The sequence below is a fragment of the Lissotriton vulgaris genome, chromosome 12, assembly GCF_964263255.1.
Source record: "Lissotriton vulgaris chromosome 12, aLisVul1.2, whole genome shotgun sequence".
Lineage (NCBI taxonomy): Eukaryota > Metazoa > Chordata > Amphibia > Caudata > Salamandridae > Lissotriton > Lissotriton vulgaris.
Genome location: NC_141700.1, coordinates 631,599,715 through 631,615,972, shown reverse-complemented (window position 1 = coordinate 631,615,972; position 16,258 = coordinate 631,599,715). Strand labels below are relative to the sequence as shown.

Genomic DNA, 16,258 nt, shown 5'->3' with positions numbered 1-16,258 from the left:
TCAGGCAAGGAGTCCTACCCTCTTGCAGAGGGCAGGCCTTGACAATCCAGGCCGTCTTGGTTGAGGTTGTTCTCAGAATAGAGCTCCACTGGGTTGAATCGGTCCCGAAGATTTCGTGGAGGGAGCGATATTCGCCTCTTCTTTGAGAATCCTCTGGACTTCTCTACGAGAATGAACTTGCGGTTCGATGTCTGGTTGTGGTGCCGATAACTTTGTATCTCGGGCCAGAGGAGGTGGTTGAGGTGGAGGCGGCAGTAGTGGAGGCAATATCGGCGCCATCCACAGCGACTGTTGTGGTGTCATGAAGCGAGGTGTAGGTTCAAAGCAGTAAGTCATTAGAGATGGCTCTGAAGGAATGGCCCCACAGGGCATGTAGAGTGGGGGAGTGTTGTGGCTCAGCTGGGCCCAAAGGGGCACCAGATGGAGTTAGACACCTTCACAAAGATGGCATACATGGTGTTAATAAACTCTGCCAGAACCGCACCAGGCGCTGGGAAGTCAGGTAGTGCCGGGGAGTTGCTGGCAACAAGACTTGAGGTTGATCTGGAGCCGGTTCCTCAGGGGAAGCAGGGCTGCGCAGGGGATCCTCTGTGGGGGATAAGAACAAGCTCCAGCTCTGAGGACGAGGTTCCTGTTCGAGAACGAGATCTACTTTTAGGTCGCTTCTTGTCCTTCTTATGTTTGCAGTGCTTCTTATGCCACAATGTCGATAGAGACTGTGAGCAGGTAGACCGTTTTCGGGTGCATCAATTATCCTTTGTCCGAACCATAAACAGTTTGGCATGGTGCTCTTTAAAAGCTTTAGGATTCATGCTGAGGCATCAGGAACACAACTTAGTGTCATGGTCAGAGCCTAGGTACCATAAACAAATAGCATGGGGATCTGTAATAGGCATTTCTCCTTCACAGTTGCTGCAAGGCTTAAACCCTGATTTTTTCGGGGTAATCGTTCTGTTGAAGAAAGGTAATGTATTTTTCAAGAATTTGAGAGGAAAGATTTCTCTCAAAAGAGAAGTTCTGGATCCACATCTAAGGCATGGCAAAAAGTGAACTGATGATGATCAGCCACTGTGGATCTTGAAGCTTTAAAGTTTCTGACCCAGTCTGACACCTGGGGTTGTTCTACAGGTGAGGAATCAACTGGTAGAAGTGTCCATCAGATATAGACTCAGCCCTTGAGCAATTTAAAGATAGTAGGGCCACTGCACGCTCTTTAGGCCTGTCCACCCACCACGTCAACCACACCAACGGTTTTGTTCCCTCCATGGCTATGGCAGGGGTTTCCAATATCGCTGTCGCAAGCAGGCTGCCCAGCAAACCCTTCAGCCTTTTTGTGGCTGAGACAGTGGTTCCCACAGACCATGTGGACAACAAGGGCAGCAACCAGCATAGTCTTCTACCTCTACTGCAGCCTCAACACCTCTTTAGTGGGTCCTTCGAGCCATACTGCTTCCCTGTGGGAAGCAGAAGCTGACATTTACTGCCAGGATGGCAAGCGACAACTACAGACCAGTGTGAGCTGCAGATTATCCAGCTGGGTCACACCCTGTCATTTTTTTTCACCCTTCCTTACCTTCCACCATCTTGATAACAGCTGATGGGAAGACCACCTGTTCCCTATTACAGCAGGAAGTGTAGACTATTTTGGCCAAAGGTGCCATAGAGCAGGTGCAGACATCAGAAGAAGGCTGTAATTGTTACTCCCTATTTTTTCTAGTGCTAAAGAAGGACAAAGGCCTCTGTTCTATTTTAGACTTTCACGTTCTCAGTGCCTTTCTGTGGAGGGACACTTTTAAGATTCTCACCCTGGCCTATGTCGTCTCTGCCCTCAACAGTGGAGACTGGAAGGTAGCTTTACACATACCGGACGCTTATATTTCCACTTTTCAGATCCTGCAGGCCCAGAGATGCTATGTGCAGTTCAGTGTGGCAGAATCATTTTCAGTTCCCTCTAATCCTCTTTGGCCTCACCAGTTCCCTTTGGTTGTTCATAAAAGTGATTGCAGTGGTGGCCACACACGTCCGGAGGTCGGGTGTTCCAGTCTACCCCTACTTCAACGACTAGATTGTGAAGGCAGGCTTGCCCCAGGTAGTCGTCATCCACCTCCAGACTGTGGGGTACCCCCTCACTTCATTGGGGGTTCACTATCAACGTGCTGAAATCACACCTGACTGCTTTGCCAAAGCCCACCTTCTTTGGAGCCATACTGGACACTGAAGTTTCGTTCCTTTCCCCTGGATTGGAAAGTCCAAGACATTCAGCTGTGATCTCGAGTTTTCAGCCTCTGTCCTGAGTTTCCGTTAGGATGACTCTTTGGCACTTCGGACTGATGGCTTCCTCCATCCTATGCAGGTGGCATCAGGAGGACATCTCCGAACACGTCCTTATTTCGGAGTAGACTATAAAAGACTTGCAGTGGCGATTGTTTAACTGTAATTGAGTCAGCAGCAGATCTCTCCCTACTTTACCCAGAACTAACAGGGATGGGCAGCACCTTGGCAGAGGGGGAGATCAGAGGCTTCTGGTCTCTGGTGGTGTCCTACCTCCACATCAACCTTCTGGAGCTGCGAGCCATCCGCTTGATGTTGTTGAAAGCCTTCCAACCACCCATCAAAGGGAGGCTGGTGCAGGTTCTCATGGACAGCACCACCATGTGGTATTGCACCAAACTGGGCTAGTTAGGGTTGTGGATGCTTCATCAGGAGGCACTACACCTCTGGAAGTGGCTGGAAAACCAAGGGATCTCCTTGGCGGTACACCACCTGTCAGGATCTATGAATGCCAGGGCAGACGATCTAGAGGATCACAAATGTCAGTTACTTCTGGAAGTGGAGTGAGGTCTCTTTGGAGAATGATTCGAGCTGATCACCTCCGCTGATGACATGCTGTGCCAGCTTGTGCGACTTAAAGTTTCCAAGGTGTCTCCCGCAGGGATGCGTAAAGCCTAGAATGGAACTCTGGAATCTTGCACGCCTTTTCGCTGATATCTCAATGGTTGGAGATTGAATGGCGATAGTTGACTGCCTTCAATCTTCCGCCTGAGGTTGTAGATGTCATATTAGCAGCCAGACGTCCCTTGACAAAATCAGAATGGACCTGTTGTTGGGACAAGTTTTTGGTTTGGCGCAGCACTCAAAACATTAATTCATTTCAAGCCAGGTTACCTGATGATTGCTTTTTTTCCTGTCTCCAGCCTAGCAAGGACTTACTTTGGGCAGTTAAAGGATACCTTTCGTTTCTTTGAGATTTTTGCAACATCAGGCTTCTTTATTAAAATCACCCATTGTGGTACATTTTTTCAAGGGTTTCTGACATTTGTTTTCACCCTTTCCCTCTATCTTTCCTCAGTGAGGCCTTTACTTGGCCTCACCTTCTTGATTTGTACTCTTTGAACCACTGCACAGCTGTCGACTATGGCTTCTCATCCTCAAGACCATATTCGTCATCCAATAACATCGGCGCAGCGGATGAGAAAGGTGCATGCCCACTCTCTGTCTGCCATATACTAACTTCTTCTCATATGGCTGGTTCTGAGAACCTTCGCTTCCTTTCTTAGTGGTGACTCCTTTTCAAGTCAGGCAAAGCATCACTCTCCTGACATTCTTCGCTCCACTGTCCTCTTCTAAGGAGGAGGAGAGTCTCCATCGTCTGGATCCAGCTTTTATATCAGCTCATCATGGTAATCGCTGGAGCGAAGCAGGGCAAGGCAGTGCAGAAGAGGGCCATCACTCAGTGGAACGTGCTCTGCATTAGGCTCTGGCCAAGAGGCAGTCCACAGAAGGTTTACTGGCTCACCAGAGACATGGCTGTGTCTATTGCATTGGCACGCAAATGCTTGTTCTGGATATTTGCCTGGCTGCTAAGTGGACATCACTTCATACATTCATGAACCACTATATTCTGAACAGCCAGGTTTTTCGGTATGGGCATTTAGCCCACTTGGTCCTGCAGAACTTTTTGGTTGGAGCCATGTCACAGACCCACCTCCTGGTAGGTACCTCTTTGGTATCTAATAAAAATGTGAGTAATCTGAGGTTAGAAGAAGCTATCAGAAGTTACTTACCTTTGGTAACGCTCTTTCTGGTAGATACTCTACCAAGAGGTTCCTGTCCAATCTTCCCCATTCTGTGACCCGGGCTCTAAAGTACAGAGATCCGGACACTGGTCAAAGCCAAGTTATGGTTAGGCTCTGTGTCTGACGTGAGCATGCACAAGTGGTGCCTATAATCTCTTCCGGAGTGGGACAGTGTCTGTGTGTAGCCGCACGGTGCCCCCTACCGTCACACCAAGGTTCTGCTTGAAAAATTCTGAGACAGTCTGACACTGGGGAGTATTCAAAAGGAGAGGAATCTGGAGTTTGAGAATCTACCAGAAAGAGCATTACCAAACATAAGTAACTTGTTCTTCTCTGCAAACCAAGTAGTGCAGCACAAATCCCTACACTGGCTTTACATCAAGATCTGTTTGCAAGGTAGGAAAGGCTGTTGTCTGGCCAGAATTTTGTGGCCTTCGGTCAAACAAACGTGACAAGATGGACTGTATCATGCATCATGAGAGCTCATATTCAGGTGGTTACACTGCTTTCTGGTGCGGTGAGATCGCAGTCTACGACAGGCATGTCCGTTATGATCAATATTTTATCCGCTGTTACCTTAAAGGTGATCTGCAGACCCACTTCAGGGGTGACACATTTCTTCTAAAAGCATTACCCTGATGTGCAGTCCAGAGTAGAATCTACAATGAGGACATTTGGTGCTTGGAAATCTGTTCACAAAAGGCGAGCCTCATTTCTGCCTACCACTTTGTTAGGCTGCTCTGTTAAGCTTATTTTAAGAATGTAAATCTTTGAAAGTGCCAGTGGTTAAGAAGGAATAATGTTACTTGTGACTATACTCAGTCGAGCCTTGGAGGAGTTTTGAGGTCTGTGTCTCTCTAACTAGTTAGGCTGAAGTTTTGGTCACACTATTTTGTGGATCGACACCAAGTATTATGCGGCTGTTTAATTGTTGACAAGCTAGCGAGCAGTCCACCTTGGCAACAGGGGAAAGTTCAGGCATACGAATCATGAAACACCCAGTACCCGGAGAACAGAGTTATAAATAAAATGTCTTATTCATATTACTAAATGCTGTCAGTATTAAGCTCAGTTTTTTTGTGGGGAGAGGTGAGAAGGGACAGGGACTCATCCTACATTACTTGGTAGAGTATTCAGTGCTGCAAAGCAGTTTCTGTCCTTGCCAAAAAGGTGATAGGGAGAGAGACCCTTGGGCTAACAGTGAAAAATAAACTGTTACTCACCTTTGGTAACAATCTTTCTGGTGAATACTGCAACTACCCGCAATTTACTCACCTGTTTAATATCAACACATGCTAGACTGGATCTGGAAACTTTTCTTACCTCCTGTACAATGGTAGCGGGCACTGACTCCGCCTCAGCACCTGAAGCAGCACCTACATGACATCATTGAAGCCTTATAGCACCTACCTGGTGCATCAACATCAGTTCCTTGTAAGTTTTTTCTCTTCAGTTTAAAGCAGAGATAAGAAACTGCAGCTCAGTCATGACAGTCCAATTCAACCAGTGGGTTGAACTCCTTTAAAATGGTAGCCTATGATCATCCTTCAAGGAGGTGGGTGGGATCTGAGAAATCTATACAGAAAGTAAGTAACTTTTTCTTCTGATGGTTACTTCTATCTGCAGATTTCTCACCTGATAAATAGATTCCAAAGCAGGCCTTTCTCACAGTGGGCAGGGCTGAAGGAATAGTCAAACTAGGAAATCCTGTAACACAGAACTTGCAAAATGGCCATCCTTTTCATACCCTGAAACCGGTCCCAGTATGCTTGTTTCTGGTACAGGGAGGACCTGGCCTGGCAGTTCGTTCTGAACTGTTCCCATGAGGCACAGGGTCAAGACTGATTTGCATATGGCTGGATCCAAACTGGGGTGGCTTAGTGGGCAAAAGAACAATGGATTTAACCCAGATCTTTTGACTGGGGAAGAATGTTTGCATTGTCAGCATTCCGTCCATCATTTGTTTGCTATAACACTTTTTGCCCTAAGTGGGATGGGTATGCCCAGACGTGGGTCCCTTGCTCACTGTGCCACTGGATTTAAGCTAGCTTGGCTGCTGAAATCTTTTTCACTACAGCATCTAAGTAGTAGTGCTTAGCAAAAGTATGAAGACATGCCCATATTGCCGTCTGCAAAATTTCAGCCATAGGGACACTTGTGACTTTACTCTGGTGGAATGAGTGAAGATCCCCTATTGTGGTTAATTTTGGGAAATGTGTCGGCACATTCTGATGCTCAAAGTGATCCACCATAATGTATTCTTCTGGACTGCCGTGCACTGCTAGTTGTTCTCGAAGAACTGGCCGCCATCAGACCTGATCTCCTTTTTTGGTCGCTTTAGTAATTGAACCACACAAAACGTGATGAAAGGATGCTTGCATTAGGTCTAAGCACTAACAAATCATTCTAAGTCCCATGTGTTTTCCAGACATGAACCTCATGCTCACTGTGCCACTGGAACCAAGCTGTACTCTGCTGATCAGCCCAGAACTAGAGCGAAACCGGTCATAGGTTGCTTGTGTGCCGGTTCAGGGAGGGACCTGGCTTAGCTGTTCAGGCTGGACTGTTCCCATGAGGAGCAGGGTCAATAACGGTGAGTTAGAGTGCTACTCTGAGCTATTGCAAGTGATTTGACTTATTGCTAGCAGTCTCCCATCACCTTTTGTGTGTTGCTATAGTAATTCACTACCCTCCCGGTGGTGTACTCTCACCTCTTCCTTGGTGGAATGTGGCAGAGGGTAGATGGCAGGAAGGAAGAAAGGATGATGGAATGACCCTATGGAAAGGCATTACCACCTTGGGCACCAAAGCCTCTTTAGTCCTGAAGACTAGTTTATATGAGTAGAAAGCCGTGAAAGGCAAGTGAACACACACAGCTGGGAAAGAAGACTCTTCAGGATGTTGTGCCCGGTACACCACCATAAACAGGAGATGCTGAGAGGATTATAAGTGAGGAATGGTCACGTTGATAGAAAAGCCCAACTCGAACAGCAGGGATGCAGTTGCCTGCAGGTGGTAAGACCTACTCTGCAGCGAGATGGTATTGAGCACCCAATCATCTGGGTTCTAGAACAATGAACTCCCCAACCTTCTCAGATATGCTGCAACCAAAGCCATCAACTTTGTAAAGACCTGAGCTGCACATGTTAGTCCAAATAAGAGGACTGCAAACTTGTAATGTGTGGATACTACCACAAAACGCAGATAACTACTGTGTTACTGAAGTATCAGTATGTGGTGAGGGACATCATCCAGTCTTCCACTTCCGGTGCCAGAAGAACCTAAGTCAGGGACAGCATCTTGAACTTGCCCTTGTGCAGGAAAACAATTCAAACCTGAGGTCTAGTATCAGATAAAGATATTCTTCCTGAGAACCAGGAAGGAGAGAAGAGAACCCCGCCCAATGTCTTACTCTGGGATCAATACCATTGATACTACCTGCAGCAGGACTACCACCTTCTGCTGTAGCATCCAAAGGTGATCCTTGTATTGAAAGAACTCCGATGAGGGATCTGAGGACAAACCTGTTGGAGGTCTGGGGCATACCCCCTTTTTATTATTTGCAACACCCTCTAGTTTGAAATTATGGCATTCCAGGCCTGAAGAAAGGAGTATAAGGGCCTTCCAACTGGCCCCTATAAGGGGAAGATAAAGCAGCTTTCCAGATGGCATAGGATAAGAAGGAGGGGGGCTCCTGGGCTTCCCTTTGCCTCTATATTGGCAAAGCAGCTGGTTCAGCTGTCGGATCAGGTATAGTGCTGGCTCTGTGAAAGGAAAAGCCCCAAAACAACTAGAATCATTAATCGTCCCAGGCTGGGGATCGGAGACCAAGGGAGCAGGTGGTTGCCCGCCCAGCCTTTAACCTTTCCAAGTCAGAGCCCTCCTTGTCCCAGAACAGACGAACCCTGTCAAAGGGCATGCGCATGAGACTAACGTGCACATCTTCAGCTGGACTGAAACAAGTCATGCCACCTCACGCTATGGAGGAACAAACAGCTGGCCACAGAATCCACTGTGTCCAAGCCTGCCCTGATGATTCAAGACATTTTGGCCCTTTTGCACCACTTCAGTGAAGTGCTCCTTAAGGTGTCTGGGAGACGAGGAACCACCAGATTTGTAATCTTCCACAAGGAATATGTGTATCTGGTGGGCAGAAGGTTAGCATTCATGGATCTGAGGCTAGGCTGTCCGCTTGGACGCCCTACTTGCCAAAAGTCTCCAAACATTTGGAATTCCTGTCTTGTGGTGTTCCCGGGAAGGAACCGGGTTCTGTTGCAAACAGGATAAAGCCTGCACCACCTGACTCTCTGGCGATGAATGGGTTGAAAGGAAGGTCTGATCTCCTGAGAACAGGTGTGTACTACCTGGCAATAAGCTGATTCAGAGCTGTGGCCAAGGTTGGTTTGTCTCATGCTGAATTGACAGGCCAACAGGGCCGTATTGAATGATAAGAGAGGCTCTGACGCCACCAAGGTGGACTCCAACACTGCAATTAATATATTTGACCTGGCTTCCCCTGTGGGCAGGTGTAACCAAGTCCTCCACTGCCTTCCTTAGAACTGTATGGAAGGACGTCTCATTTCCGGACGGGCAGAACCTTTAGGCATTCCATCTCGGCCTTAGATGATGTATCAAGCCAAATCGCTTTTGGGAGAGCCAGGTAGTCAACTGTATTTGTTAACAGCGTTGGTGTGGTATCAGTTCAGGCTGCAAAAGTTCTGACCTCCTCTACCAGTCTCTGGATCTCCCTCCTGGGCTTATGTATGCTATCTTTAATCGTGTGTATTCTTCCACAGAAAGAGGCAAGTTATGCATGTAGCAGTAGCAACAGTGCTGGTATTAGGATCCAGTCGGTGCAGAGGCATTCACTGAGCAGGAACCTTGCAGTCAAATGTCCCAGAGTGGGGAACTACCAGGAGAAATCCGAACCGAGCCCCAAACAGCAGATCCATGAGGGCTGAAGGTGCACCAGGGGAAAAAATAACCTGCCTGAATAGTGCTGTCATGCCACTGAGGAATTCAGTTGGCCAGGCTCCTGGGGCCAGAAATTCTTGGTAAGGTGGCATCAGTGTCATTTATGGGAACAACAGCCCAAACGCCTGGGATGGAATCCGTGGCGGGCACCAGAGTTGGCAGTAACAACAGAGATAACTCAATGTGTAGAGTGATGTCCAGGAGCTTCAGCTCCAAGGAAGTCCCCGCAGGAAGTGAAGTGCGTCGAGGTAACCTACCTTTCACCTCTGATCAGTGCTGAGGGGAGCTGTTGTCGTGTTTCTTCATTTACCTGTGCTTCCTCTTTTTTCTTTGGATGAGGGAGAGGAATGAGACCTTAACCAGCGCTGATCCAACTGTTGTTCCAGGCCTTAAAAAGTTTGGCCTCACATGTTTTTTATGGCTTTTTGATGCATGGAGCTGCATTTGTCACACAACCTTGAGTCATGCTTCGACCTCCAGCACCACAGACACGCATCAAAGGGGCATGAAAAGAACATTTGTCCATTGTAAGTGTAACAGGGTTTAAAGCCTGAGAATGTTTGTGTGGTCATTTTCATAGGCACTGCAGTGAACTTTTAAATTGTAGCTCACAAACACACTGGAAACATGAAAAAAATCACAATGAGCAGCTCCGGATCAGCATTGAGCGATGTGAAAAAATGGAACTGTCATTGGTGCTCGAAGGTGGGCGCTATGCGCTTCCAGTGATGTCATGCAGGCACTGCCTTCAGTGGCGAGGTGGAGCCAGCACCCCCTACGAATGTACAGGGCCATGAACAGTTTTGGGATCCAACATGACACCTTGGGATATTCATGTAGGGAAGATGTTCTCCAGCGCGGAAAATCTCACCCTTCCGGCACTCCGTGTGTTGATAATAATAAATCCTTAGATCAAAATGTTTGCCAAATGTGTTATTTAATAATATTTACCTTTTCATTGGCTTCTTCATATTATATAAATTATAATGTTAGCTTCACATTACTCAGTGCGAACATCTGCACTTCATTTTCACAACAAACCCAGATGCATTTCGGGCCATCCCCTTCCTCAGGGGGTGTATCTAAAATAAAAAGAGAATACCACTCCTTGTAACAATCCAAGACCAGGATATCATCAAATGCATATATAAACATTTGTGAGGATCTAGAGTTGTGGTTCTACAGCCTTGCTTGGTGATAGTAAAAGATTCCTCATGGAGTAATTGTTCAAAGTGGTGATAAACTCCCAGCGGAGTGTGTACGACAAACCGGTATCGGAATAAGGTGAGCGTAAAAAATATATCCAAACGTGAGTGAACATGCTTACAGTGAATGAAATAAGCGTAGAAAAAAAGTGATTTTCGAACTGTGACCACGTAACCGATTTTAATGGAAAGGAAGCGTGGTAATTAAAAATCCAATGTGTGTAAAATGGACTGTAACGTACCGTTAATGAGCCGACTAGAACGAAGGACGCGGCCCAGCATTAAAAAAAAAAAAAAGGAAGAACTTCTTCCCTACATTGACACAACACACCTCAGGATCAGGAGGTAATACCCACTGGCACCCTAACTATTAAGACAGCAGGAATTTCACAATTAAAACACAGCGTACACAACGGAGTGCGATTGCTATTTTCATTTCGTGCAACCTTGGGATATTCAACAGGCGAAGAATCTGCACGTTGAGGTATCAATCAGAAATATATTCTCCTTTCTTGACAATCAATTGTTAATGGCCCCTTCTATGCATTTCACTCCCTGTGACATTAATATGTTTTCTTCATCTTATTTACAGAGGAAAGGAATTATATCTGTGATCAATGTGGACAGACATTCAAACAACGCAAGCACCTTTCAGTCCACCAGATGCGCCATTCGGGTGCAAAGCCCCTCCAGTAAGTATGTGCTATTAAGGTCTGTGCATATTCTTCATAATTAAACTGTTAAGCCAGAACTGAAAGTGAGCATATTAAGGACCATCTGGTAAATAAAATATAGCATTTCGATTAAAAAGTTAAGAAAGAGCAGGTTATCTCACAAGTCCATATAATACGGCAATAAGCAATGCAGAAGAAGAGGATAGTAGTGTTAGAACCAAAGCACTGGATTTAAAAAAAAGTTTTTCATCACAGGTATTCAAGAGATCGTGTGGATTAACTGCCACTTTAAGGCACAGTTTCATCCAAACATCTGTGAAAAAGGTGTGTTGTAGTGTTGTTTTTTTTTTTTTAGAGGGACAGAGACCAAGAAACCAGTTTTATGGTAGTTTGCCTGCAGAACCAGTTATTTATGAAGGTGTTACTCAGGGCAAAATAAAATTAATACTTTCACAAAGCTAAGCCGTTGACATGCCAGCAGGTGCATCAATTCAGGTGGTTATCGGAGAATAATTCCTGGCACTCAAACCTCTAATCACCAGTTACCTTGTCAGTAGTCTTTTATATATCGAAGTCTATGTAAATGCACCAGTCCTTATATTCTGATTACAAAAGTAATTTAATTCCGTTTTTTTTCCATTCATCACAGGAGAGATTTCATATATCATCCAAATTATGCATACGATTTAACACGTATTTCTGTCCTTTTAAAGCGAGTCATGGCTCATGATTCCTGTCAATCACGTTTAGATTTTTTCAAGAAATAAGATTGGCTGGATAAGGTCTCTAAAATTATTTTTTTCTGCTCATCTTGAGTCTCTTAAGTAAGCTGGGATGCAACAGTTTCACACCTTGGAAAACATGTTTGTATAGCCCTGGGGCAACCCTTGGAGCTATCTGAACTAAGAAGAGTATAAAGGGGTACGCAGGGACATGGAAAACTCATGTGCTACGCTATGAAAAACTAGCAAAACCGGCATGTAGCTCTTGAGTCACAATAGATTTGAGAGTCACACAGAATGCGATTTTGAACATGGAATTGACTGCCATTCTGAGTTTGACTCTCAAATCACTTGTGATTAGTGAGCTTCATGACTCTTGAGTGACTTCTAACTTGAGTGTTCTGCTTAACAAATCAAACAAATCCAAACTCTTTAATAAGTGTCGGACCATAAGCAAAGCCCTTGTGCCCACCCCCTTCTGTGCACCTTTGAAGGCTATGCACTGAGGTGGTAGGATAGAGGCAGGGAAGTGAGTGCAGGGCCTTCTGCAGGCAAGGCTCTTCAACCAACATTTGCAATGCACAGCCTTATGATGGGTTAACTGAAGACAGGGGGCCCAGGGCTCCAGTAGCAGTGGCTGATGACAGAGGGTTGGACTGACACATTCATGCATGACTCTTGAATAATGTGTGATAACTCCAGTGTCAGTGTCTTGTTAGGAAGCCCAGTTCACTGGGGGCCAGTCTGTCGCCTAGCCACAGGCCAACTGACTGGTAGCCAGTAGGGCATTGAGAAAGGCCTTTTTATATGGCAAGAAGGACTCAGATGAAGCTCGCCCTGATTTAATAATTTCACTCACATCTAAAGTGGGCAACTACAATTAAAGTGCTTTCTTTGCCCTCCAAACCACCACTGCAATCAAAGCAATGTTTTCCATTAGTGGCCAAGCTGACAAATCTTGCTCTGTTTTAAGAGATGTGTATAGTCCACTGGCATTTTCTAAGTGCAAATAAAATGAATCCTCAGTATAATAAGCGCAGGTGAACCTGTCCTCTTTCTCATTATTAGTGTCTTGAGGGAACATAGGACGCTTCTTGCACTAGGTCTGAATCAGAAGCAACAATGGTATGAATATTATGCTGGTACCGGCATCGAAGCAGAGATATGGGAGTTTTCTTTGGTAGGGTGACCAGGCGTCCCGGATTTGCCAGGACAGTCCCCGTTTTTCACCTGCTGTCCGGGCAGATTTTGATAAATTTAGCTCATGTCCCGGTTTTAGGAGAGGGTAAACTAAAAACGGGGGGAGGTGTATTTTTATGTTTTACAAAGCAGAGATAGTTAGCAGTTGTTCCAAGAAAGTAATTTAAAGGCAAGCTGCTGGGTTTAAATAATTGAATCTTATGTATGTTCTTACTGCCTGTTTTGTAATTCTCTGCTGAGGAGCGCTGTCATTCTGCACGCTCACTTGACGTAAAATTATAGTCTTCCTTCTATTTTTGTGAAATGTCCTGTTTTTTTGCTTTACAATTCTAGTCACCCTAACCAGAGGGAACCAGAAGTGCACCAAAGATCTGCAGTAAGGCCTCTTTAAAGGCAGTTGTTTGCTTTGGCATCACAGATGACCCGGGGAATACAAGGTCCACCGGGACCAACTGGGTGATTGGTTTGGAGCCAGGAGGCAGGGGGCTGATCTGTACTTTCTCACTAGATTTCTTACACTTGTGTAGACTTCGACTTACCAGAAGAGTTTGACCAGGATTTGGATTTTTCACAGGAGCTGCCTCTAGATTGGCACTGTAACTAATCATGCAACTTGGAGCAGAAACAGCATCTGTGTTTCTACCAGGAACTCTACATATGTTTGAAGTGGTAGAGTTTTGCCTTCTGTTTTTGGTCGGGACATTGTTGTACACTGTGAAAAGAGTTTTGGGAGTTGTTGGAAAAATTACAAAGTTGGGAGTGGGGCTCTTAATACACATTGAAGGGCACAGAAAGAAAAGATCTGACGTTGACGTGCAGAGGTGGCACTTTTATGTGACTCTACTCTCTCACTCCAGGGCTTTACGAAGTCATCACATAGACACATGGTGCAACCTATTGGCACACAGTAGCATTGCTGAAGAATTCTCCGGATCCAGTCTTGGGGCCTGGGGATATTTTAAAGGTGAGGAATCTGCAGTTAGAAGTGCCCATCAGAACATGTTCTTCTGATGGATACTTCTTCCTGCAGACTCCTAACCTCTTTAACCATATCCAAACAGTGCCGTTACATTTATGGGTCTGAGCAAAAGGTTCAACCAGGACATCCTGCAAAACAGATCTAGCAAAATGGCCGCCGCACCAGACTTAAAAATCAGAGACAATAATGACTGGTAAAGGTATGGACTGAAGCCCAAGTTGCAACCTGACAGGTATCCAGGATAGGAACACCCTCGGACAATACTGAAGAAGCACTCTTTGCCCTGTTTGAGCATGCTCTGATGTTCTTAGGAAGCTACTTTATGGCCATAGTATAGCAGATTTTGATGTACTGCACAATCTAGTCATAAATGGCCTATTTCTGAATTGCCTTTGTTTTCATGGAACAAAAACCTCCAAAGAATAGTTCATCCACTGTGCACGGGTCTTGTCATTGTAAAAACTGAGGCTCCTTAAAGAATACAGACAGTGCAGTGTCCCCTCCTCTTTGGTGGGATTAGGAGGCGGGTAGAACGTTGGTAGAGTGATGCACTGACGCAGGTGAAACAGTGTAACTACTTTCGGCAGTAAAGAAGCCTTAGTCCGAAGGTCCAGTTTGTCTGGAAAAAGTGTGGTAAAAGGACGTCAGACAGACAAAGCCTGCAACTCGCTAACCTGTTGACCCGAGGTGTTGGTATTTAAGAACACAAGGCCTGATTCAAAAGGGATTCTGCACTTGTGGCTGAGGCCCCACAGTTTTGGGTGAGTCTCTGCACTTGGGGTGGAATTTCCGCAGTGAGAATTCTCATTGCGGAAATTCTGCCAAGAGTGGAGTCCACCATGACAAGAGTGCAGAGACTCCCCCAGAACTGCTGGGCCTCCGCCATGAGTGTGGAGGCCTTTTGTGAATTAGGTCCACAGTCAACAAGACAAGCAGCCACACACGACAAGAGTGCAAACACATTAATAAAGAGAGCACCAAGGTATGGTCCCACTCAGCCATAACAAAGGGAGAATGGGAAACCCCTACAAAAAATGTATGATAAAAGGAGGCTTTAACAAAAGCAACAAATAGCTCCTAACAGTGCCTGCGGCAGAGCTTTGGCAGCTCTAGCAAAGGGCAACACATCATATAAGAAATGGTTAACATCTGCCTTGGTGCACCAAAAGACAAGACAGGACCTACTTCCAAAATAACTATACAGATCAAAGGAACAAGGACTGTCTGTCTCAGTATGAAGGCTTTGGAGTTGCAGACTCAGCACATTCCCCGCCTACTGTGAGAGATCTGCCCCAAATGGAAAAGGAACTGGAAGGCCAAGGGACAGTCGAAACAGATCAGAGTACCACACCCTGCGATGCTAGTCCAGCTTTATTAGGATCAATTGTATTAAGGCCTCTGATTTCCAATGCATCGAGAGGACCACCAAAACTGAGAGTGATGGCATTGATAACCACTGTGGCCGCTGCCGGTGGGGAGTGCAGAAAGAATTGCCACACATAAGATGATCTGATGCCTACAAGCTCACCATGACAAGAGTGCAGAGACTCCCCCAGAACTGCTGGGCCTCCGCCATGAGTGTGGAGGCCTTTTGTGAATTAGGTCCACAGTCAACAAGACAAGCAGCCACACACGACAAGAGTGCAAACACATCAATTAAGAGAGCACCAAGTTATGGTCCCACTCAGACATAACAAAGGGAGAATGGGAAACCCCTACAAAAAATGTATGATAAAAGGAGGCTTTAACAAAAGCAACAAATAGCTCCTAACAGTGCCTGCGGCAGAGCTTTGGCAGCTCTAGCAAAGGGCAACACATCATATAAGAAATGGTTAACATCTGCCTTGGTGCACCAAAAGACAAGACAGGACCTACTTCCAAAATAACTATACAGATCAAATGAACAAGGACTGTCTGTCTCAGTATGAAGGCTTTGGAGTTGCAGACTCAGCACATTCCCCGCCTACTGTGAGAGATCTGCCCCAAATGGAAAAGGAACTGGAAGGCCAAGGGACAGTCGAAACAGATCAGAGTACCACACCCTGCGATGCTAGTCCAGCTTTATTAGGATCAATTGTATTAAGGCCTCTGATTTCCAATGCATCGAGAGGACCACCAAAACTGAGAGTGATGGCATTGATAACCACTGTGGCCGCTGCCGGTGGGGGGTGCAGAAAGAATTGCCACACATAAGATGATCTGATGCCTACAAGCTCTGAATCGGCCTTCTCTCCAAAGAGGCAAACACCCACTGAAAGGCATGTCTGTATAATTTCTCTGCACATCCCCAAAGCCAGTGGTACACATCAATGCATGGTGGAGTATGGCAATAGACGAGACATGGGTGGTGCCACTGAATTCGCCTATATCCAGAGGTGAGGTAAGCCATCAGAACTTTTGGTCCCCAGGAGCTGGATGATGGGGACAG

General features: G+C 45.9%; 1 protein-coding gene across 1 annotated transcript in view; it reads left to right on the top strand.

Annotated features, from left to right (window-relative positions):
* Positions 1 to 16,258, top strand: part of ZNF276 (zinc finger protein 276) — a 177,041-nt gene that overhangs the window by 130,559 nt on the left and 30,224 nt on the right. Inside the window, exon 10 of the mRNA XM_086945788.1 lies at positions 10,848 to 10,947. Within this exon, the coding sequence (XP_086801914.1) occupies positions 10,848 to 10,947 (100 nt within the window). The remainder of the gene's footprint in view (positions 1 to 10,847; positions 10,948 to 16,258) is intronic.